We start from the raw sequence: 26,374 nt of genomic DNA, 5'->3' as shown, positions 1-26,374 counted from the left end.
GAAGGGAATTATATAAATAAGGTTAATATAATTTGTATATAATTCTACATTATAGTTATGGTTGATATTTCCACGACAATATGTATCTTTGATGGCTTGTTCTCCCTAAACCCGGCCTAGACATGCCGGCTTGCATTCATGGCTTTTTGACCCGCTTTGCTTGTTTACGGAGGTCCAGATAAGATGTCCAAGTCAGATCTGTGAACATTGTTTTCAGCTGCATTTTATGTTTCACATCAGACAGGGAGTGGGAGTTGTAATTGTGTTTTTGGGTGGATCAGTTTAGACGGCCTAGACATTCTGAAGTAGTTAGATTAATTTTTTTTCATGGAGTCCCACCAAACCCCCCAGCTGGCTGCTTTAACTACATTTTTGTTCTGCTTCGTTCAATTTCGGGCTTTAATGTTATTCTTTTTCCCTTTGGAGCTAATAATGTTTTTTATTTGTGTCTTTTTGATATATGTTTTCACAAAAATAAATCAATTCAGAATCAATGTTTAACATCAATGTTTTGCAGAGTTGGAGATTTATTGTAAATGTCGTGAAATGAAACAACCAAAAGTGATGGTAGGCCTATTCTCTAGCGGCTCGCAGAGAGACGCTGGCATTCACAGCCAGAGGCCATCGTTGTTGTCCAAAATCTTTTTTAAAGCAAGTCACATTGGTACATTGGTCTTGGCTCGCAGAATGTGGCCGAATGAAGCGGGTATCATTTGAACACGTTCTATGGTTCGAGACAACAGATCTGCACCGGCCTGTTGTTATTGACATGCTTGTGTGCGTGTGCCCTCTTTAAGTCCGCAATCATTTTAAGTGTGTCACACTAAGGTCAAACTTCATCATAATGTAGCCGGTGCATTTGTAAATTGATTATGCAGAACGTAGTGTCACTGTCTTGTGTGTTGTTCTATTCTCATGGAGATTTGTCTGTTTTTGAGAGATCTTTCCCGGTCCAAGGGGAGCTCATCCACTAATCAGGATGAGCAAGTTGGCTGGAGTGTTGCTCCCCCGCCCCCCTGGTGTCCTCTTAGATGAATGGCATTGCAAGCACGCTGTTGTTATTCTGGGTCTTTTTACTATCCCGGTCTAGTCAGGTTGGACTCCCCTGTTGGCACTCTCTTTTGGCTAGGCAACACTCTCCGTCCTCACTAGACCACTGTTATGCATTCACACTCATTCAGCCTGTCTTACCTTCCTCCTCCCAGAATTGTATCATGTCAGACAGTGTTGTGTGCTCTTCAGCATCGTTCCATCCACTTCCATCAAATCCATTTAATTATTTATTCAAAGCGTTCTCATGAAGTCTAATGCCAATTAATGTTGTGAAATACCAGAAGGATTAGCTCTTGGATGTCAATAGATCAATGGGTATTTCATTAAATCACAGTTTGTCATCATGATTGACAGTCAATTACTCAGAGTGGCATATCAGTGTTTAGCCGCATATACGTTTAGTCAGGTTCCAAACGTTGTTTTATACATAGTGCTCTTCTGCTTCGACAGGTCACCTCCAACCTCAATCAAACGTGGACTCTCCCCTACCAGCCCGAATGGCTTAAGGAGCTCCCCCTACTGGCTGATTGATTGAATTGTAATCTATAGTTCGGCCGGAGTTTAACGGACAAGGTACACACCTACACTGAATCAAAAGGTTTTGCCATTATGGTTATGTTATGCATGTATATATATTTTTTATATATATGTTGCATGAAGTACAAGGATATATTAAGCTTCATACTCCTACTGTATTTACATATATTTGGCAGTTAATTACCATACATGTTAACAATAACATACCATTGACCTTAGTATCTTGTATGGAAGTATGAGTGTGGTTTAGTAGCACATTTTTCACGTCGAAAAATGAATAAATGTGAAGCAACCATTTTGCCTTGTAAGAAATTGATTACTGTATAAGCAGCCAGACGTCTGGCCTGCTTCAAGGAGACAAAGTTCAATGAATTGCACTCAGAAAAAACAAACATAACCACATTAAAATGATGGCAATCTGTTACCACAGTGGGCACACTACATTTTTTCTATAATCAATGTTTGGAATGGACTTTTGTGAGATTAATTACAAGGTCATCCATACAGTATCATTAGGATTTTATTCAAATTTTAATTGCATCGGGACGAGATGGAGGAAATGATCAATTATTAATACAGGTAAAAAATGTGCTTTGGAATATTCCTGATGAAAGCACATATCATTTAAAAGATGGCCATCATATTTCATAAAGGTCAGCCAAAAGACCCTGTTGGCTTTGTTTCGATTTGTTCACCTTAATGTCCTGCGTGGCAACCGCCAAATACTGGATGAGAGGTACTGACATTCAAATGTATCCTAGAGTCTGAGTCATAGAAGAACAGAAAAGGTCAATATTGGGAACAGTGAACCCTTGGTTGCGCGTTTAAGGGTGCAGTGTGTTTCTCCCGAGTGCTATTGCGCAACACAAAAGAGCCGTAGGTAATTTATGTATTTATGCTGTTTTGTCTTTCACGGTGAGTCTGGTGGAAAAGCTCCAGAAGGTGAGCTAATTGGATGCAGATTGTCTCTGTGCCTTTTAAAAATGAATAGAAAAAATGTTCCCTGGAAAAGCGACTATAGAGATATTGTGATTACATCTCGTGTCATCAGCAGGCGGCTTTTCCGGGTCTGCAAACAACATACACACACACGCACACACGCACACACACACACACACACACACACACACACACACACACACACACACACACACACACACACACACACACACACACACACACACACACACACACACACACACACACACACACAATTCTGTGATAGTGAAATTGGGGAACATTTTCACAATACGTATTGCAAGTATGTCCTTTGCATATTGAAATATTAGTGTATTAGTGAGAAGAAGCATTGTTGGTCAAAAACAAAATGAATACATAATAAAGATAAAACACAACAAAAAACATTTCCCCACAAATGAAAGAGCCCCAGCAGGACCCTGTTAAGAGTAGGTATCTGCGTCAGACACCTGTCCCGCGTCACAAGCGACAGATGTAGCCTACTTTGAAAGCCGTAACATGTGATTTAATGATATTCTGTCTCTTGGGGTTGACGCAAGGGGCCTTTGGCAGGACGACCTTGGTTCCACTCAGGGCGACAGCGACAGTGTCTATCTCCCCACCCCACTTTGTGCATAACAAGGAAAGATAAGATACAGGCGTTCCTAGCAACGGACGGTCCAGACGCTAAACACACACACCACCCCTACCCCCGCCCCGGTCCACGGCCGTGCCCACGGTAGAAGGGGCGGGCCGGGAGGGGTCTAGGGTCTGTTTTTTTTCTGCCTCTTTTGTGCTCTGACGCTCTTGGTGTGTGTGTCAGGAATCATTATGTTTTAATTGACTTTCCGTGGCTATTTATGGGCTTTGAAGATGGGAGCAGTGGAGTATAAGCTTTTTGATAACCACTTGTTTCTGCTTGGCTGTGTTGCAGCCCAGGCAGCACTTAAAATACATCCATAGAGTTTTGTTGTCCTTCACGTAAGCGTCCACCCTCTTGAGGATAATGTGCCGCTGTGCTGACTTAATAGTCTGCATAATATGTTTGGCATTCTTTACACTAATTGAAATAAACATATATTTAGCAATGGTTCTAAAAGTTAAAAAAAAGTGTGTTAAGTAGGCCTTATTTGGTTATTGCTAATGAGCAGCTATTCAAAGGTTTCTCCAGATCACAATTCCTAAACACTTTCCCCAATTTCAATTAGCATTGAAAATGTCTTCCATTTTTTATGAATTGATTTCAATCTCATTTAAATAAGGGACAGGATAGAAAGTAATTTAAAACGGTGCGTGCTTCTTTACCTTCTGTGTAATTCGATCCATGTCACCCACATCCTTGAGCATGTGCACTGTAATATTTAAACGTCTCATCCCCATCAATGACATGGGTCTTATATACAACCTATTTGAAATAGGCGGTTGAGGCGAGAGAAAAGAGAGAACTCTGGATTGAGGAGCTGGTCCCAAACCCAATGACACTTCATAATTGCACTGTGATTTGATTCCAGTACCACAGCCATGCTCCACACCATTCGACCCCAGCACGGGAACGGCCCTGGGGGAAATGCAGCTCTGTGGCCCGATCACATCTCTTAAAGTCTCGCCTGAACTGTAAGTCGTACAGAGGGTTAGCACTAAGTAGAGGAGAACAGTGCATTCAGATCACACAGAGGGCAGGCAGTGTTTTGGAGCGCTCTCACCGTGTTGAGACCGCTTGTTTTTTGTTAATTATAAAAGTAATCAATATTCTCAATTGAGTCTGCAACGGAAAGCTGTTTCTGTGACGCCATTGATGAGATTTTGCTTACTTCTTTCTGCTCGATTAGTTTTACAGATTGGAATTTTTCACTCACGGGCAATTGCTGATCCCTACTTTTACTTGATCTATGTTTCTCTAAGTATGTACCCGCTCAAACCCTCTCCTCTGTTTATAGATAATAAGAAAACCATCCAAGGAAGACAGATCATACAGCCTCAGCTCTGGTGCAGCTGGCACTTGAAAACCCAGCATCCCGGAGAGCTCTCTGAACCTGTAATGTTCCAGCGTGGTCCGACAGCCTCCAAGGGCTCCTCCGGGCTATATTTAGTACAGCCCAATCCCCCAACCCTCAGCACTGCAGACGTTCAAGGTAAAGCTCCTCAAGAAAACCCTCCGGGAAAAGGAGGAAAAACCTCGACGACGGAGCCATAAAGATACAGCAGCGTGTGGTGGGGACTGCTCACAGGCCCAGGTGGGCAGCTGCTCACTGGGAGTGAAGTTGAGTAACAAGACACAGAGGGCCACATGGAGAAGCACTGTAGCCGCTAATGAATGACGGATACATAACATGGAAGCACAGTGGTACATTAGTTATGCCGGCAAGGTTTTTGTGATCAGTGTGCCGTATTACATTAAAATAGTTACCATTGATCACGATTTAGACTTAATCCTTGTTCAAGATCCAATTAATTCAATCTTTTGTGACTATCTTTTGTAATATCTTGCAACAACAATGACAATTCAATAATGATGTCACATTATAGCACACATTAAAGGTGACATATTATACCACCAGGATTGTGATTAGCCATTACGAGCTGTTCTGAAAATCGGCCTCTTCTGACGTCACAAATGGGCGTGTCCACCTAGATCTATGACAGGTAGATGAGCAACGTTTGCTACAGTCCCCTGGTTACTGGCTGGCAGACTGATCTATCAAGCACACATCAAGGTGGACACGCCCACTTGTGATGTCAGAAGAGGCAGATTTTCCAAACAGCTTGCAACGGCTCATCACACTCACACCTGGTGGTAGAATATGTCCCCTTTAATATTATAAGCTCACCTTGAACACTAACCATTTATTCATGAAGCCACGTCATTGGCTGACAGTGCTTTGACAGCAAACATGGGGATCATTGTTATCCCGAGGGTCTATTCTGGGATGCAATCACACCCATTCCTTCCACCCCATTCACTGTCAACATCACGGAGACCCTGAGTAGGATGGTCCAGTGTCGCTGGTCGGCTTCTCCCGCTGTGGACAAAGAGAAGTCCACTGCATTCATCACAACTAACAGAGCCCCTGCTGGTTTGTGATGAGAAAAACACCTGTGGAGCTCCGACGGGTAATGAAGGCTGTCTGATCCGCTGGCCGTGATTCATGAGGTGTTAGGAGGTCGGTGGGCTGAGGGGGGGTCTGCCTGTTGCCTAACAGGAAAGCCGGTTTCTACTCCGTCATGCCACGGCAATCGGCTCACAGCCTCTCCTCCTCCATTACTGTCTGGTACCCCTCGGCCCCCCCCCCCCCGCGGCCGTGGGGGCCGCGCCGCACGGGGACTCTCGCCCCGTACAGGAGGTAATGTGTTGACTGCTTCTCACCCCATCAGAGAGAGAGGGAGAGGGAGAGAGAGAGAGAGAGAGAGAGAGAGAGAGAGAGAGAGAGAGAGAGGGATAGAGAGAGAGAGAGAGAGAGAGAGGAGAGAGAGAGAGAGAGAGAGAGAGAGAGAGAGAGAGAGAGGGATAGAGAGAGAGAGAGAGAGAGAGAGAGAGAGAGAGAGAGAGAGAGAGAGGGAGAGAGAGAGAGAGAGAGAGAGAGAGAGAGAGAGAGAGAGAGAGAGAGAGGGAGAGAGAGAGAGGGAGAGGGAGAGAGAGAGAGGGAGAGAGAGAGAGGGAGAGAGAGAGAGAGAGAGAGAGAGAGAGAGAGAGAGAGAGAGAGAGAGAGGGGAGAGAGAGAGAGAGAGAGAGAGAGAGAGAGAGAGAGAGAGCGCTTGACATTATAGGGAGGCAGCTCCTAAATGCCCGACCATTTCATAGACATGAGGCCAAACGCTCCATTAGTGCAGGCGGTGTTCCTCGAGGTGAAATCTTGAAGAAGCGAACTGTGATATCTTCACCCTGGAACGCAGTAACAATTTCAATATTTACAAATGTTGTTTTTTTCAATTTTCAAGGATTGGGCTTCCACCAGCAGTGCATAACCATATGCAGCTTTCTCAGCACTCTGTCGAACTCAGTGCAACTCTCTGCTCTCGCTCTGCCTCTCTTTGTGTCTCTGCCTTGCTCTGTCTCTCTGTGTTTGTGTGTGTGTGTGTGTGTGTGTGTGTGTGTGTGTGTGTGTGCGTGTGTGTGTGTGCGTGTGTGCTTGTGTGTGTGTGTGTGTGTGTGTGTGTGTGTGTGTGTGTGTGTGTGTGTGTGTGTGTGTGTGTGTGTGTGTGTGTGTGTGCCTCTCATTCTCGCTCTCCAAGGTGGATGAGTGGGAGTTGTCACGAGTGCAAAAAATAAGATGCTTTTTGGTGAGGCCCAACGTCTTTGTGTGTCTCTTGGATTTTCTGCTGAATATAGGAATCTCGGGTAAGGTTGATGTTTTTTTAATCTTAAGTCAACTTTAAACTCGACGCTGCTCAGCAAGTCATCAAAACTGCAAACTTTCGTTATTTCTTCTAAGAGAGGGAGCGACAGTTAGAGAGACTATCAGAGAGAGCGAGAGAGAGATACAGAGAGAGTGTGAGAGAGAGACAGCGTGAGAGAGAGACATAGAGAGAGACAGAGTGAGAAAGAGCGAGAGACACAAATCCATCACATATCCATTGGATTGTGGCTGAAACTCCAACAGTCAATCCTGTTTGTTTTTCTTAAGAGCAGCGTAAGAGACGAGAAATAGGGGGGGGGGGGGGGGGGTCGGGGGGGGTGGGGGGGGGTCGGGGCGCTCAGGTGGGGCTCAGATGCGGCGGGCAGAGACAATCCCCTCACACACTCCGGGGGGAATAGACCTGTCAGTCTGGTAAGACCCCGGGAGTGCAGCCGGCGGAACCACGTCCACCATGGCCCAGCCCCCACTGTAGCTCACTGCAGCTCAGACGTCTGCACGCTGTCGCAGAGCTGATACAGGCCGGAGACAGGGGGGGGGGGGGGCATTTACATTCACATTGAGGGCATTTAGCAGATGCTTTAATCCAAAGTGTCAAACAATACGTGCTTTTGTGAGAAGAAAAATACATAATATATCACTGTCTGTACAGTAAGGATGTTCATAGAACCAAGCGCTTACAATTGCTAGGTTAACCCATTGCAACAAAGATTGAAAGTATAAGTCGCTACCCGATGCAAAGTACTACTTTTTAAGGGCCAGGATATGCAACACACAATATGTGTGTGCATGATACAATAACTGCGTAAGAGGGGTGTTTTTAGGAGAGTAAGGGAGGAGAAGGCGTAAGGGGGGTAAGGGGGAGGCTATGCAGGTGAATTCTTAAAGAGTCTTGAGTCTCTTGCGGAAGCTGTTGAGCGACACTGCGGTCCAGAGTGGCTGTGGGATGCGTGCCTTTTTCCTATACGCCATGCGTGTTGACATTGGATCACAGAAGAGGATTATGAATGAAAAGTTTCCTTGAACTTTTTTCACCTATTCAATCCAAAAAAAATTGGGGGGGGGGGGGTTGTCTTTCAATAAAACCCACAGCTTGAATCACATTGTTGACATGCTCATGAAACCACCATTTTCATTCAATCAATACAACCAGAAAATGGCAAACACACAAGCAAACTACAAATACAAAGATGCTCAATCAGATAAGGTCAACACAAGGTGGGCTAACAGAAAAACGCAGATTATGCCTGATGATTGGTGAATGAATGCATAGGGCATGAGATTGACGTGCGATGGGGTGGAGGAGGAGGCAGGCGAGGGGAGCGTGGTGGTGCTGGAGGAACGGAGAGGCAGGTGGGAGCAGAACGCCAGAGCACCGCTGGAGAGAGGAGCGCAGCGTAACGGAGCGCGCTTCGATCCGACGAGAAGGGGGACATCCCCGATTCCCTCGAAGACCCTACCCAAGAAAATATTTCGATATTTTTTTTTTTGGTGCGCCAGCTATACACGGGAACGAAGTTCGACATCTTCTCCCTGATCATTCTGGCGTTTTAATGGAGATGGTAAGCAGGGAGGGGAGAGTGAGATAAATGGACGAAAGAAAGCCAGGAGAAACCTGTGAGATACTAGGAAATAACGCAGGGGGAGGATAGTTGATTGGGGACGCTTTTTTAAATATTTTTTTCCGATTTAATTAGCTTTTCTGTGATTTGGATAATGCATTTATTAACTAAAAAATAATGTGGACGAATTAATTTGAAATAGCCTGAGCTCTGTCTATCACTATGTCTAGGAATCTCTATGCGTACAGATCATTGCCTGCTCCTCAGAATAACTGCACTTATTGGCTTCAACAGGCGGTACATGGAAGACAGAGCTCCTTCCAACACCTGAAGCCTGGTCCAAGATGATGACTTCAGGGATATTTTGAGATAAAGAGAGTAAACACCAACTGCTGCATCTGGGAAGACCCCGGTTCTCTTCTCTTTTTCCTCCTGCAATATTATATTCCAAAAGAGGGGAACTGCAACTAAAAACAAGGCGACCACCAAACTCCGGTCAGCTATATGAAGATCGCGACACGGTGGCTGGTTTTCCCTTGCAGAAATGCCCGTGCGTGCGGTGACCACCAGGTTCATGTACAAGGGAATTTGCACTATTCCAGATGTCCTCTCCTACCGGCCCCCTGTCATTTTGCCCGAGGACGAGGTGGAAGGTAAGGGCTCCCGCGCTTTGATCTAATTGGGTGGTTTCATTTAGGTCACATTCATAAGAGCGGATACATTGGAGATGGGCCTAGAAGGAGAATCCCCAGAAATATAAAGCTTAGACATCAGAACAATAGCCTGTACTATCAGTCTGGTGTTATCTCCCTGACAGCCTGTGAAAGGAAAATGAATCAATCTTTCTGCTTGGATTAATTGAATATGGACTACTTATTCAATTGCATCTAGAGAGTTGGATTGTGTGAACATGTGTCAACCACACGTCAAATATCTATTTTTAGCCTACCTCATTGTGGCCTATTCATGGTAATATCTATAACAGAACTTATATGTTATCTTGAATATTGATTTGAAAACCAGGAAGAGTGTATATATCCTTGAGAAGGTGTTCATTGTGGCCCTATACCACAATGAACTATGCCTTCTCAAGAATAAGGGTGAGAATAGGCCTCAATCCATATAATTTGACCTGCCAAATTAAATATTTGTCTTTTAACTTGGTGCTTGTAACTTAAGAAATTCAGTTTCCAATTTAAATAAAACCACAACTTTGTGTACAAAGTAACTATAAATATCGGAAGGGGTTCAGTTGCAGGCCTTCAACAGGAAGGTGTCTTTTCATCTTCTCATTGCACAATACAAGGCGGTCACAAATGAGTTTGGTTGAATGAAACGCCCCTCGCCATTTGAAGATACAGCTGACAGTGATTTGAAACACAGCAGACTACAATAAGCAGATAAACATCAGATTTCATATCTCAAAGTCCTTTGTGCAAAATAAATTCAATTTCCCCCTTTTCTGTTTACGGTTTGCCATGAACCCCAGTTGCCCCTTCGCCCTTGCGTTTATGCTTTCTCCATTTTCAATGAAATAAAACACAATCAGCACGAACAACATAAATCTAATTAAACGGATGACCGATAGAGCCAGAGTGCAAATGCAAGAGAACCTTGTTTTGTGTGAGAGAGAAATCCACTAGGGCAGGGATAGGGCCATTCGAACTTGGTAAGGCAAAGACATTCGAAACCAAAGTAACTGACAACCCCATCTGTTTGTTCATTCGGTTAATTTACTCTGGGTAACATTTCTCTGTTGAGGCAATTTTCTCGTTGGAATGTTGCTGATTCAAAGTCCTGCCGTTCAGCGTTTCCTCCAGCAGGCACATAAAGGCCCTTCCATTTCACTGATCAGACTCAGTATGTGTTTGGCAATACATTGCACCGTTTTAAACAAGTCACTCGGTTTGAAAGAAATGTCTCAGAAAAGCAGAGTGTGCGGTCCATCAGAGGGTGGCGAGTTTGATTCTTGGTGTGGGGGATGAGGCGTCCCATGAGCAAGACCTGCTGGGCGTTGCACGGTCGACTCGGCCGTGAGCCCCAGGCTCTCCCTGCGAGGGGTCTCCAGTGGCCACGGAGGGGTGTGACTAGGGTGCATGTTAATGCATGTCATTAGCCGGCACATGTTTTATTGAAGATGGGTACCGCCATTCTGGTGTTCTGCGGATGCGCCCGGCCAAGTGCAGAGTTGGATTTGATGACAATGCGCTGGAAGGTACAAAAAAAAAGGTGCTTAAAGGTGACATGTTATACCACCAGGTGTAAGTGTGATTCGGCGTTGCAAGCCGATTTGAAAATCGGCCTCATGACATCACAAGTGGGCGTGTCCACCTAGATGGATAGATGAGCAACGTTGGCTACAGTCCACTGGGTAGGCTGGTAGACTGATCTATCCAGTACACATCTAGGTGGACACGCCCACTTGTGATGTCAGAAGAGCCCGATATTCCTAAACGGCTTGTAACGCCTAATCACACTCACACCTGGTAATATAATTGTCCCCTTTAAGGAAGGTGCTTAAGGAAGTGGATGGGGTCATCCAGTTCTCTGGAAGTGGTTCATGCGGACGAGGAGTTGTTACTTATTTACTGCCCGGGTCTGTCTTTTCCCAGTGTGGCTTAGGATTTGTGTTGGCTCCCAGCCAGATGGGGATGTTGTGGAGATGGAAGACTGCATGGCCCAAAACAATGCTAGAGCATAAATTGGCAATCTCCCTCCCATGCTTATAAAAAAAGTCTGCATTGTTTCAGAATGAGGGTGGTGCCACACACATACTCCCATTTTGGTTCAATCAAACTGCCGCTCTTCTGTGTCATGTATACTTTGTAAATAATGCATAATGTATAGCACTGAATTATTCTCAACAAATGAGTGCCACTTACTCACTTAATGCTCTCAACTACATATGCAAGGCAGCTTCATTTCTACGGAACGTCCCATAGAGTGGCAATTCCAAAGTGCTTTACAAAGTCACCAAATAGCTTGCCTATTAGAACGACTCGCTTTCATCTGCTGCTCTCTATTCTCAAGGCTTACTTGTGCATGTATGGTTCCTCCATAATGGAGCCAGTGGATCATTGCTATGGATAATTAATCTCACTTTCCCATCTTTCTGATCTCCCTGGCTCACCTTTAGCAGAAGGCCTTATCAGAACAGGACCCTGGACAGCAGGAGTCCCTTTTGTGTTTGGACAGGAGGCAGATAACATATGCTTTGGGAAGAGGAACCATTGGTTACCCTTTGAGAAACAATTGGAACTCCGGCTGTGGGCGATTGTCTCCAGGATTAGATTCAGGCGCTGCATGGGCTGCAAACTGCTCAGGTCTGGTGGGTCCATTTCACACGTGGTCAATTTCTGGGCAAGGGGTTTTCCCGTCTCACACTAGCACCTGCCATCTGGCTAGGTATCAGATAGGTAGGCACCTAAGACCAGCAACATCACACCCATCGGTGAGACAGAAATATTGGAGGCTCAGAGCAGAGTAAACACAGGATTTGAGGGTGGAGTTGGATAGATAGGGACATTGGAAGGACTGTTTCTCTACGGCGAAAGACTGGCAAAAATAACTTAAGGGTTGAATTGTGTCTGTGTCTACTAATGGCTGTATCTACAACAGCACAAGAGAGCAGACATTAGTAATTCTTGTGAAAAAGTAAGCAAAAACCAAGTACCCACTGGACCGAAAACCCAAACACAGCTGTAGACAATTGCAGCGTGTAGCACGTGGGAGGGCTGAGCGCATAGCCAAGTGGCTGAACCGTGGTGGAATTCTAGAGGAAAAATTCAAAAACCCCATTTGCAGAGGTCAAATGCATTAGGGCAGTAGATCTTACATTTTAATTGCATTTGTATATTTATATTAGAAGTATCATTATGTTTGAATGAAAACATTCAAACCAATGAACGCGTTGTAAATTCCCCTTAAAAACGGCTCAATGGACTCATTAGAGAATATTGTAATATTGTAATTAGTAAGCTTGGTTGGCACCTGGTGGCAGGAGAGGAGGAAGTGTGAGATTGTTCCTTCAGAAAAAAGTTAGGCCAACCTATGCTGTGACTCTAACGCCTCATGCACATTTAGTTTCCTGGTAGTTGGAAATGCTTGAATTGCCATTGACAAGTACATCATTTATCACACTTTGAGCATGCATGCTGTTTGTCAACAAGACCTTAATTAACCTGAGCGGGATGCGAATCATGGGATTCGAGCTCCCTGGGGGATTCATTTAACTAACGTCAAGCGTCTGCAAACAATCGGAGCAGTGCCATCGCATAATTAGAGGTGTGTTTGCCTGTTGCTCCACAGCACTGAAAATATCCGCAGAGCAAATGTTGAAATACATTGCGAGCACATACTGCATGTTTGTGACTTTGTTGGGAGGATAGTAGAGCTGGCTAAAAAAAATGTCTAACCCATTTGAATGTAGAAACCCATTTCCAAAAAACGAAACATAGTACCTCAGGATTATTTAATTAGGTATGTTTTTTTTAAATTCATTTAGAAAGAGAAAGTGATATAATCTCTAATGGTTAAAACTATTTTCTTCATTGTCATTCACACTTTTACACCAATAAAAATACTGAATAGTTGAAATAAGTTGATCGAATCAATTTTATTATACAGATATAACACAGCAATTCATTACAGTTTAGTTGAGTTGGTGGCAAGGGCCTGGCTCAGAGACTCAGATCTTGTTTCACCAATGCTCTGCCAAAATGTCCCTTTTACTCAGCCACCTGGGGGAAGTCTACGGGGAAGTCTGGCACACGCCTCCCCCACCGGCTTCCACAACTTTAGAGGGATCTGTGCTTGTCATTATAACAGCTGTAGCTCCTGGCATTCTGTCTCCACCTACCTGCTCACGCTCCCAACACTAAACATCTCAACCACACCTTTCTGTATGTCGTCTGCTCGGCCAAACGGCCGATGGAGGCCGCCCTGCGTGACCTTGACTGGCCGCTGTCGGACTGTTGGATGTTGTTCTTCTTTAATTGTCCTTGTTTCAGCATCGCCCCCAATTCCCCTCAGGGTCTGGGCCGTGTTTGTTGTTGTGTCGACGTCTGCCCACTCTGTGGCTGCTGTAAGGGAGTCCCTCTTGTGTGTGTGTGCTGCAGGTTTATCCCTTTTCCCCCACTGGGGCTTTTTAGAAGTTTTTCTAGGCCAGTTTGAGGGATTAGGATTTAGGGGATGCCATCGAGTTTCATCAAATAGGGGGCTTGTGGAGGCTCCCGAGACCATGGCTCTACAAGTATGGCTCTGTAAATGTGTTGGTATTGACGTTCCCACATTTTTGCATCCAACTGTTCTGAACACATGTGAGCAGCAGCACATGGATCTGTAATCTCGACCTGCAGCAACGGTTCAACACTTTCGTTATGCACAGCCGTTTTATTTAAAGCGTCCAAAAGCTTATTGTAAGTGTAAAACAAGGCACAATGGAATACACACACACACTTAATTCGATACGTTTTCCAATTTGCCATCGTAATATGGGCGGTTCACATACTAGGCTGACTTCTATTTTGGGGAGCGAGATAAAAACATGCAACAAGTCCATGAAGTCGCTGAATTTCCATTCTAACCCTCAAGTCAAACTTGAAAACACAATCGGCAATTGTCACAATTAGTATGTGTGTATAAGGGGATTTGACTTTGGGTTTTAACCCACAACATTGACTGGCAGTCATACTCATGCGGGGTCTTTTTCCTGCCTGCTTCGTTCCTGGTGCATCACGACAGACAGAGTATTTATAGATCACAGCATGCAGGAGAATCCCCAAGACAGCAGGCCATTGTTATGGAGCATAGATCATTCTTCACTTTGTATGCAAAGCTGTCTTCATCCATGGTAACAAATGAAGTGCTTATGCTAGTTTGCCGCTGTGTAAATACAATTCATAACTAATATTGCTCTTGGGTTTTGGGAGTATTTCTGGATGATTTTCATGTTGCAAAGGCATTAACAAATACGCCCACAGGGTATTCAGCTTAAAAAGTATAGTTGTGTTTTGTGTCAAGATGATTTATGATGCATTGGAATGGTTTGGTGGGTGTCCTGGAAGCAACCCTACTCATTCTGCATTCAATGGGCTTGTAAGGCATTGTAAATTTGAGCTAACATTCAAAGTTGTATCACAAATTTAAATCCTATATTTTCGACCAGAGCGCCCGAGAATTTAGTGTGACCCCACATGATTTCACCACTGGCATAGTCATTATTTTGTCCTTTTTTGTTAGCTTTCTTTATTTAAGTGTTGTTATTACCGTCATTGTGTGGTCGTTTTAAAAACATATCATTTTTTCCTCTTCATTTAATGGCATATTTGTTATAGGACATTTTGAATAATCATCATAATACTACAATAAATAATTTTCTTCATTATAATGTCTCCACCAACTTTATAATTATATTATTTAAGAAAGACTAGTTAGATGTACGATTTAGGCAAATAAATATCATCAGTCATAAATAGTTAAATCAACACATTTATTTAATGTGTCATGTACAGAAAGATAAAGAAAATACTAAATATTACTTTTCTATCACATACTACAGCCAAAATCTTTGTTTGTGTATTAGAATTCGTTAATTTATCATCGTCATATTTATGTAGCAATAAATCACAAAGAGTAAAAACCAAAGGACTGGGAAACACAAGTGTTACTCAAGTGTATGAAACAAGGCAACTAAAGGTTTTTGTGTCCTGTGTTGTAATGTGTCTTGAAGTGCCAGTGAACCCAAAAAAACATTCTTGTGTATTCTCAGAACAATTTGTCTTTTTACCTGTATGTGAACATTCTAACCTGCTCAGAACATTCTCCAACAAAACCCGACAAATAAGAGTTATTGAAGACAAATTCACAAGTAGACTTCTGTTATGGTGCGCTGATGAAAAGTAGGCCTAATGAATTTCTCGATTAAAACAAAAGGTCACCGTAAAAATGCATTATGATAGAAAAACAGTTAACACTGTTTGCCACATTCCTTGTAACCACGTCAGCAAACACACTTGAGAAAAATGAGCAATGTTCTTGACGTGACTTCGAAGGGCCTTCTAGGTGACACTTTGACGTCACGAAGAAGGTAGCCTACACAGTCACTGAGAGGGTACGCTAATGAAACGCTAGCTTTGGTCGGTGGAGTGTCATCTGGCCCAGGCGATGATTCCCTGTCCCACTTTAAGTAGGGCATTTGTCTACTGCGTTGTACTACGTCTTAAGCGGTAAACAATGGTTCATAATGGCCGGGCCAATGTCACCTAATCTCTGCCTGTCTGACGGCCTGTCGTACCAGCTCACATTCCGGTCCATATACAAGACATGTGAGAAATACTCTCACTTCCACTCAATGAGAACCGGGAAGACTCTGCCTTTGCTCCTTTTGTCCCCGGGGATTCAAGCAAATAATCCTTAATCCTTAAAACCTGAAAATGATCCTACGACTTCAGCCTTAAATGTAGTAGTGAAGCGCAGTATTATTGTTCAATGGGGAATCCATGATGAAGGAAATGGGAGGATTAACCCCTTGCATGAACTTTACTGACTGCAGATTGCGGGGTGAGAAACGGTCATGAGATTAGAAGTTAGAGATCAGCCAGTGACCTTCTCAAACATGTCTCCAAATCTTCAAGTCAGCGATCATACATAGTCATGAGCATATGGGTCGGCCAACGTACATACACACACACAAACACAATATTAACATATTCAGCATAAACCCGTATCTCATTTTCCACACAATCATGGATTGGAAACACAAAAAAGACATCTGGACAAACAGAAGGCCATTTTTATACAGGGAAAAAATCCTGCCAACAATGACGCATAGAGGCATGAATGTTTTTATTGAAACCATACATTTTTTTGGTCATTAGCACAAACATGCAAATGTGTCATTACTGATTGTTTCAAACGTCTGCATGTCTTGAACTTCCTCTGTTAATAGCTCATACTTCAAACCGGTCGTGTTTGCGTTGCTGGGTGAGCGCATTGCAGCCTCCTGGCTCGCTCCTCCATGTTGTGTTCGGTGTTGAGTATTGAACACCATCCAATGCTATCAAGCTCCGTTTCCCTGCCAAACCCATCAGTTTTATCTCGCTCAGGACAGGATAGGACATGCCACCTGCTGGTTGGATTTAGGCAAGATTTAATTTGTGGGTGACGGCTCTTCTGCAAGCCTCTGTGATCATTGGCTTACCGAGAAACACTTGGGAATATTTTGGGAGAAAAGAGGTTGTTGTGCATGTTGTGTGGATCAAGTTCTCTCCTTCAGAACACAACAGCGGCCCCGAGGAGTCGTTCTGCAGAGCTGACCGAGTTGAAGATGACGGTACACCAAAAGTCATGACCTGGTGCTCTGTTTTTCAGGAAGGTCTGGTCCAAACATAAGGCATGGTGTCTTTGGGGGACACAAGGGCCGATGAACACAATTCTGCCGGAGTGCAGAATAGTGTGTGCTGCTGGTCAGACACATGGTTGCGTGCAAAGAGACACATTTCCATTTGGCTTGCGACCTGGGACATCGCTGTGATCACTGAGACCACACAGTCGTCATCGAACCCGACCGCTCGCGTGACGCCGGCGTACGCATAATAAAGAAAGAAAGAAAATCAAGATTTTGTGATAATGTCAAATTTCGCAATTCTCCGTAAGAGGTTGCTATTCGAAAGCACGTCATGTCGAGAGCCATTTTCACCTTCTTTGATCCTTTTGAACGTGCAGCAGACTGCAACAGTGACCAAGAGCACTCATATGTAGGCACCCCAGCCGAGGCACACAAATAATGGGGCAGCTCCAAGCTGTCCTGCACCCCCTCAGGCATGAATCTGTCTCCATGCTGTGTACATGGAGAACGCAGAGGGAGTAGCTGTAGCCGTACGACTGGTATTTTCACTCAGAGCGACCACAGGAGGCTGTTGTAACACATTTAATTACCAATGACATGTAATTATATTACTCATGGTCGGGCTCATTCTGTCTGAAATGTCCTGCCCTGAGCGAAGGTACTTCATTAAGAAAGTAATTGGCCCATTCATTAGAAAAAAACTGGTCATGGTTTTGGTTCATCAAGGTGAGAGCCCCGCCATCATGGCTGTGTTATGCTTCACTAAGTGAACGTGTTTATTCATAGAAGCATAGAGGCCATATGCAGGGCATTAATAAAAAAACGCTTTTTTAGACTGTGACTCATTTTCCGATTATATGAAAGATTTGTAGCATATCTGCTGTACTTTGGAGCTCTTTACTTTACAGCTCTGCAAGCTTTCTGTCTTTCCGCTCTCAGCTCATAATTGAAATGGATGTGGTAGGAAACTTGTAGTGCTGTTGTTGTTATTCAGTGATTAATAAAAAACGAATGAAAGGAATGAGCATTTAAAATGAAGCCCTTTGTTATATTCTGTGTCAGCGAATGATTGGAAGCTATATTCTTGGACACAGCATTGTGTGGTTCTGAATAAATGGACCGAATTAAATCAGACGAGGACAAGACTCTGACTCACCCTAGACGGCCGATCAAATCATGTTATACAAACAGCTTTATGGGCGTGTATCAGGGAACAATTAAAATATCAACATGAAACTGTTCGACAAACACACCCAAGAAGAATTAAAATCAGCATTTATTTGGCAGCTGGTGTTTGCCTAACATTTGTTTGGCAATATGTATCATTTGTTGACAGGTTGAATATTTAGATCACTCACGCTTATCTAAAATAAGTAGAACCATGTTGGGAAACTAGTAAAGATGTGGCTGTCCTTTGTGTAATGTAACATTCATACAGACTACAAAACAGTTCTTAGAAAACGAAATCCAAGGAAAAACACGTAAATTTTTGCATCACCGCAAAACACTTTTGACTGAACATCTAGCATCTACTTAAAAGTGTACCAAACACTAGAACGGCCTGTATTGTTTCAGACAGGATGTGGCGTTGTCAAGACACAGGGGTCACGGCGACCCGTATCGCGGTGATTGTATTCAATATCTTTGTAGGGACATAAATACACTCTCAGCTTCGCAGTTGCTATGGGCAGCACATTTAATGTTAACATTCCCGTGTTGTACTTTTCAGTACAGAGACGATGATGTGGCTCTGTTAACCCTGTGGGTCTATCTGGGCGGCTGCCCCTCCAGATCAGAACCAAATAGAAAATAAAAAAGTGCTTGAACAATTTGTAGCACCTTTGTCTGCAAAGTGGCCGCCGGGGGCCCGATCGGCCCTATTCCGTCAACCAATGAATACAGAGAGGCTTACTCAATTGGACAGGACCAAGAAATTGCCTGCCTAAATTGGCTTGAGAATTTGTTGGTGGCCCAAGTGTGTTTGCTGAGGGGGTTAGAAGGAATGTGGCAAACAGTGTTGACTGTTTTTGTAACATAATGCATTTTATACGGTGACCTTTTGTTTTAATCAGAAATTCATTACTTTTCATCAGCGCACCATAACTGAAGCAAACTTGTGAATTTGTCTTCATTAACTCTTATTTGTGACTTATTTGTTTGCTTAGTTGGAGACGTGAGAAAATAACAAAAAAACACCTAATGAATCCAAAATATGTAATGCTCGCCTTTTGTATTATAGATATTAACAGCCACTTTGTATTTCGCAAGCCTAACACATTGGAGAATAAGGGTTACACTGATATTTCATAACTTGCTTCATTCTTTTTTGCTCCAATTCTCGAAATTAAATCGAATGCTTAAACTGTGCGGTTTTAAATATCGCAAAGCAAAAACAATAACAAACCTGCTTTATTCATACTTATTATTTATTGTCAACGACGTGTTTGCCAAACACATACAGATGTGTATCTGTAAATGTGAAGAATGTACCGAATGGGAAATATCGTTCCGTACCCTGTTTGCCGATAACAAAAGGCAATAATAAATCGTAAAAGGCTGCCCTTGTCGGGGAGGGGGTCAGCAGTGTTCCCTGCAGTAGTTGCTCTTCAATTTCCCCATAGCGCTAGCTCCTGGACATAGAAAGGAGCCGTGATAGAGGGCCGCGGAGCTGGGGGAAATCCAATCAGTGAGAAGAGGGGAAAAAAACAATAACGCGAACATCCGTATTGTACCACTCCAGATAAACCAGAGGATTAAACACCTTTTGAATCTATTCCGTCTCAATGGTCTGTGGAGCCAGAATCTTTAAAAAGGGTTATTCGGGATCTTATAATTACTCCACTTATGACCTAATCATTTAGTTTCGTCAGGAAAGAGAAATTATATATTTTATCAGGTTGGGTCCTAATCTAACAGGGCAGGAAGAAACCACCTTTCCTGAACTAGATGGAGACTGGTGGTGAAATAGGCCTCCTGGTCTCTTAATAAACGTGTCACGTACTCGTTCGAGAGGCTTACCTTAGAGTAGGTGTATGAAAAAAAGGTCTCCCACGTTCTACATAATGATATTCAGCAACTCAACCCAAGCTGTATGTCCCTTGGGGGGATGCAAGTAATATACTGGTCACTCCCCACCTACACTTCTGGCAGGTGTCAGAAAGCTTGGCTGAACATCTGTGAAGCTTTGTGCTTGGGGGCGTGAGATGCAGTACCCAGACAAGAACTTTGACCCAGCACGTTAATCCATTTTTCACTGAGTAATTAGCATCCAAACACCTAGATTATTACTGTTTGGACATTATCAAATTTCAGACGAGTTACCCAGCACCCAAAGAAAGTGCAAAGTTTCATGTTAAATAGGAAAAGTAAGGTTGTTTAATAATGCATATCATTTAATGCTAATCAATAGCTCGAGGATGGTTTATTTTAAAGGCTGTCTCATCGTTACTCTGCCGCTAGACTAGCATCTTGCCAGGACCCTTCTTCGGGATAATCAGCTAGCAGTAGCTGGGAAGGGAGGGCAAAGTTAAATTAAGACTTTACTCAGATATTTAATAATTAACTGTGAATTTCAGAAAAAAATATTGCATGGGAATAAAAATAGCTACTGCAGCAAACTGCCTCACATCACCAACCTTGAGAGTTTGTGCATTTAATTAGCGTGCCACAAACTGTTAAAGGGTACTAAGATCTCATGAAGTTATGCTAAGACTCTTCGCTAATGCTGGGCTGATGCTATTATCTTGAGCTTGCTTACTGAGGGTAGTTTAAGTCCTTAAGAATTCACCAACTATTTCAAAGAGTTTCAGTGAGAAGTTTGGATTCAATCTTTCTGTCGGCCTCAACTTTTTGGCTGTTAGTAAAATGGACTCCAATGTTCTTGATATCGTGATGAATAATAATGCATGGTATTTGAGTCGTACTATGGCGAAACGCCCAACAGTTTTGAGATAGTGCTCTCTCCTTAAAAAGCCATTAAAGGGGAAAAAGATCACAGAGCAGCTGGTGCCATGGAAGATTGTTTCGATGCGTCCGAAAGGTTTTCTCATGTTTACAAATCTCGGAACGATCAGCAATTATAATAAACGCTTGACGTATGCAACTTCAGCGTTCGTGTTTGCCTAACTCCGGAACTGCATCCACATTAAACACGAGGAAGCAAAAGGCTGCGCTCCTTTGAAGCACGGCCATACGTCTCCCCTACTTCAAACAGAATAATGTACGGCAGCAGGGTGAGAGGATAGGGGCCTAATGGCAGTATGTTCACCACCACGTTCACCTCGGGGGGGGGGGGGGGGGGGGGGGGGTGGCCCCCGACGGGCGCCTCTCTCCGCTCACCTGGGCTGATTTCTCCTCCCCCTGTCTCCTGCAGAGATCCGCGAGGCCTTCAAGGTGTTCGACCGCGATGGCAACGGGTTCATCTCCAAGCAGGAGCTGGGTGTGGCCATGCGCTCGCTGGGCTACATGCCCAACGAGGTGGAGCTGGAGGTCATCATCCAAAGACTGGACATGGATGGTGGGTGACTCACTCTCTCTCTCTCTCTCTCTCTCTCTCTCTCTCTCTCTCTCTCTCTCTCTCTCTCTCTCTCTCTCTCTCTCTCTCTCTCTCTCTCTCTCTCTCTCTCTCTCTCTCTCTCTCTCTCTCTCTCTCTCTCTCTCTCTCTCTCTCTCTCTCCTCTGTCTTTCCGTCTCTGTCTCTCTAATATAAGTCATAGGAGGTTACGGTGTGATTAAATAAGGAATAAATATAAAGATTGGCTATGGAAACAACGTAATTATATTGAGGTATTTCTCTCAGGTGATGGGCAGGTCGACTTTGAAGAGTTTGTCGCATTGCTCGGACCCAAACTCTCCGCCACTATGCCCGATAAGTTCTACGGAGCAGACTTTGATTCTGTCTTTTGGAAGGTATACAACTCCGACATTATCACACCATGGGTCCCTCAATGTTTATTTACCATTTGTCAGAATTATTCATGCCCTACTATGAGCTCTTTTGATTACTTCGAAAATTGGATTTTTACTAAAGACGTATGTTGTCTTGATTGACATAATCTATTTTAGCGATCATAATGCCAGTCAACCACGCAATGATTTTAAACTTGGAGGCAATAGTATTTAAGAAATTATTTCAGTAACTGTAGTGTAATCACTTCTTAATAATTTCATAATATTTTGAATAATCATACCCTGCCAAATTGATGTTAATAGAAACATATGTTGTTGTTTTTATTATTTTACACTGGGACCTAAAATATGCTGTAGTAGTCAAGAGTCCAATGTTGGAGAGAGAGAGAGAGAGAGAGAGAGAGAGAGAGAGAGAGAGAGAGAGAGAGAGAGAGAGAGAGAGAGAGAGAGAGAGAGAGAGAGAGAGAGAGAGAGAGAGCAGGGAAGAGCTGAAGGAACCATTGTTTAGAAAATAAAATGCCCAAAAAAATATCCTTGCCTCTTTAATCCCTAGATGTATTGACCATTGAGATGTATTGCATTTCAGACACCTTTGATTGACAGGCAGGAGTTATTCCCTGCACAAACCATGGAAATTAGGCCCTAACTAGTCAGGAAAGAGCAGGGATATGTCTGAAATCTAAATTGGCTCAAACGGAGGCCGGCACAATCGACTAAAGACAGATATACTCACAGCACATTTCATTCACTAAATACTAAAAGATGGCTGTGCCATTTCTAACAAATGACACTCAAATGATAGCTCTTAAATCTTACCTACAGCACCTTTAAGATCATGTATTATTCATCTATGCGGTAATTTCCTGGTAGAGCTGTGGTGAGGAGGAGGGGGGGGGACCATTTGTCTTGCTTACGATGATTTGCGATACTTCTTCTGCGGATCCAGTGTGACATGCAGAAGCTCACGGTGGACGAGCTGAAGAGCCTGCTGTACGACACGTTCTGCGACCACCTGACCATGAAAGACATCGAGAACATCATCATGACGGAGGAGAGCCACCTCAACAGCCCCGAGTGCCAAGTGGATATCGATAGTATGGTCCCACGATACAATCAGTGCTCACTATCGCGAGAGCTTTTGTTAAAGGAGAACCAGACCCCAACACCACCACTTGTAATTGGTTTGCGTTAGATGACCCTCTCTGTAGGTTAAAGTGTAATTTCGGCGAAAGTTGAGTCTTTTTCGGCATGAAGACCCGTAAAATATTGCTTCTATTATAATGGCTTGGGTTGGTCTGAATGCTTCCAAATCAAAAAAATGTTAACGACTAATATTGCTCAAAAATAGCACACCTACACATAAAACGAAGCATCAACAACTTAGTCAGAGTAGGGGTTTATTTAAAAAGACCTCTATTATACTATTTACGGTAGCCGGTAATCGACTTGCGTGGACTTCCTGGAAACATGGACCTACCGGTTAGGCACAGACTTGGAAATCGTGCACCTCCAAAAAACGTGGACCTGACGTGCGCCTCCAAAAATGTTTTACCTTGGGTGGATGCGACGCAGCAGCAAGGGCTGTGATTGGTCTGCTAACTAAGCAGCAGCAAGGGCTGTGATTGGTCTGCTAACCAAGCCTTAAGTGTTAATGGGACACACCTGTCCTGGGCTTAGTGAATCTAGTTCACCAAATCTGGCTAGTGTAATAGGGGAGCCAGTAGTCCTGCAGCCCCAGAATGAACCATAGAACCGCAAAGCATTGTTTTAATGATAGTGCCCGGGGGTCTAGTTCTCCGTTGATGCTTAATATGTAAGACAGATTCCAATACGATGAACGTAGATGTGAGATGTGTGCGGTTGGTGTTCTTATGTATCCTCTTTCCATCTCTTCACAGCAAGCCCAACACAACAGGTGAAGCACACCTGCGTGCGGAAAAGCCTGATTTGTGCCTTCGCCATTGCGTTCATCATCAGCGTCATGCTCATTGCGGCCAATCAGATGCTGCGAAGAGGTATGAAGTAAAACAAGTGTCCAATAGGATTCGTCACCAGGGGTTGTATAATGACACAAATGTTCCATTGTAAAAGTGAACCTGAAGATTATTTGTCTTTTAGATTTTAGATTATTATTATTTAAACTGTTTTTTGACCAAATTTGACCAAACACTATGACACCTCCTTGGACAATAAAGACTTCAGGTTTGTTGGTATATGCGAGCCAATAATAACGCAAACATATGATACTGAAAAGTAAGCAATGTGAGTATGACAGAAGGTCAAAAGTGCAGAAGTAGAAAGAAGTAAAAGTTTATTAAAAAAGCATAAATAGAGGAAGAGCCTTAGATCGTTTTATTTTGTTAAAGGGCTGAATGTATCCTAAAATATTCGTTTTCTATAAAAGTCGAAAAAAATAGAATGATATGATTCAAAAGATTAGTTTGAAAATTGTAATGTATTAGCTATTAGTAGCTATACTGTTACCATGCAATATGGGTAGCAATATTTAGTTGGTTCATTTCAGCAAGCTGCCAAATACCAACTCAAGAATAATAATACTACAAAACTACGAAAAATACATCCAAAACAATAAACTGCAAAACACAAATTGATCAGGCGGAAACTGAAATGGGCTACTAACACTTATTAGCACATACTGCTTTTATGGTTTTGTAGCGCCTGGATGTGTTGCCACCCTAATGTGCGCTTGATTTACCACATGGTTTGCACTAAAAACGAGAGAGGGACTGAACAGGCTTCACTGTGTAACACGAACACTCTCTAGGACAACAGCAATGTACACCATTTTAAACTGCAAATGTAGGATTTATATCGAGTGGATTAAATGGCCCGTTTATCGGAACACGCTGAGGAAGATAAAGAAAAAACAATACCAAAAACCAATCTGGATAAATAAGTGGTTGATAATAACCTTTTGTTTGTGCCAAAGTGTACAACAAAATTACAGATAAAATACAAAGGGCACGGCACAACAATATAAAGCAGATCTGTTGAGAATCTGTGTAGCAATACGTTTATGCAACACACAGAAAACCAACTCAAAGTGGGATTTCTGCTGAGCATTACATATCTGTAGAAAGTACCAATGCTGCATTCATATTTGTATCCACTGTTAGAAAGACCATGTTAGCTATGTTTTGAACAGAATTTTAATAAATCCAATGTGACAATATCAGTAAAATATCCGTATTTTACTACCAATAAGAATGAGGGTATTGACAGGCAGTTTACCCAAAATAAATATAAACACACAGCTCATTTGCATGTACACTACATTCGAAAGTGTTTGGATTTAATGTAAGAGCAGATTCCTGATGTATTTCAATGATTATGCAAATTGTAAAGTGATGTTTCGAAAATATCTATATCTAAATGTCTAATTTTGTGTGGACATTGAGACAGTTAAAAACACAACATTATTAGTTTTTTTAACACTCAAACATATCATGAACAGGGTGGTTTTGGTTGGGTTAATACATGGAAACAAAGCAACATATTTTCAGTATTGTTTAAAATGCAACATAGTTATATTTTCTTACTTGAAAGAGTGACTCATTAAACCAGGGGATTTTATGACGAATGTCTACATACTATTCTTTAGGAGGGGAAATCTATCAGGTTCTCATGTGTCATTTGGTGCCCAGTTCAGTTGACCTGGAGTTTGGTGGGAACGCTGATAGGATTACTTGCGCGTCTCTAACGCCATGCACTTACATTAGCTTTCCCTCTCCTGTCAAAGATTTATTTTTCTTTTACAAATCTTCGTCATGTCAAAATGACTTTTAACAAATAACGATATATTTTTCGTCTTGCCGTTTCTATCCTGAAGTTTGTTAAATCTTTACCATTACAGAGAAGAATGTGAGCTGGGAGTTAACAAGAATGCTAGCACGGCATTATGGGAATTCTATCTTGTATCTAGTTCCTGTTTGTACGTGAAAACTATTGATGTGACGTTGCTCTACACATGTTATAATAATAGGGTATTGCATTTATGTGTGATATATACTGTAGCTATTGTATCAATAATGACAGTGAACCATTACTCTGTATCTTACTCCGTATGTTACAGTTTCTGAAGGTTGATGAAGTATAATAAGAGGATATGTCGTCTAAAGATAGACAACATATCACGGTATCTTTGGTTTGCACTGTAGATGTTTTCCGTTCTGTGTTTCGTATATAGTATTACGGTCAAACACTGTGCAGAACTAATGTCATGTCTCATCGTAGCTACTTAAATGTTTTAGACATTTATACAAATCCATTTGGTGAAATGCACTCTCTTCGTAAAAAATGTAATAAACTGCTGCTGAATGTCAGTCACTTAGACTGTCACTAATAATGTTAGTATTAATAAATGTCAATGCAATATATAGTTGCAAAATGGAATGGAAAATCCCTGTGTGAATCAATAAAAGTCTTGTCTCTTTGGATGTTACACCTTACATTTTTTTCAAATGTCCAGGAGAAAAGTGAATTCGTTCCTATGTTACTTTGGTTATTGCATCATTTAAACATTCATGTAGCCGCTGTCTTGATGCATGGAGTCCAATAAAAAAAGAATTGCATAAATGTCCCACCAGATGTTGTTATTCTTATTTTTTCGCAGGTTTAACAGCATAATAAAAACCCAA

The 26,374-nt window shown here is 42.7% G+C and overlaps 1 protein-coding gene across 1 annotated transcript; it reads left to right on the top strand.

The window, feature by feature from the left end:
- Positions 1-8,251: 8,251 nt before the first annotated feature.
- cabp7b (calcium binding protein 7b) lies at positions 8,252-26,316 on the top strand. Its single transcript, XM_060050166.1, has 6 exons — positions 8,252-8,461; positions 8,756-9,114; positions 21,181-21,324; positions 21,607-21,716; positions 22,663-22,810; positions 23,615-26,316. Exons 2-6 carry the CDS (start codon positions 9,006-9,008, stop codon positions 23,740-23,742), a joined length of 639 nt encoding a protein of 212 aa, XP_059906149.1. The 5' UTR covers positions 8,252-8,461; positions 8,756-9,005; the 3' UTR covers positions 23,743-26,316.
- The last annotated feature ends 58 nt before the right edge of the window (positions 26,317-26,374 follow it).

This window comes from Gadus macrocephalus, chromosome 4 (assembly GCF_031168955.1).
Source record: "Gadus macrocephalus chromosome 4, ASM3116895v1".
Lineage (NCBI taxonomy): Eukaryota > Metazoa > Chordata > Actinopteri > Gadiformes > Gadidae > Gadus > Gadus macrocephalus.
Note: the sequence above shows the minus strand (reverse complement) of the source record. Positions and strands in the feature narration are given on the sequence as shown.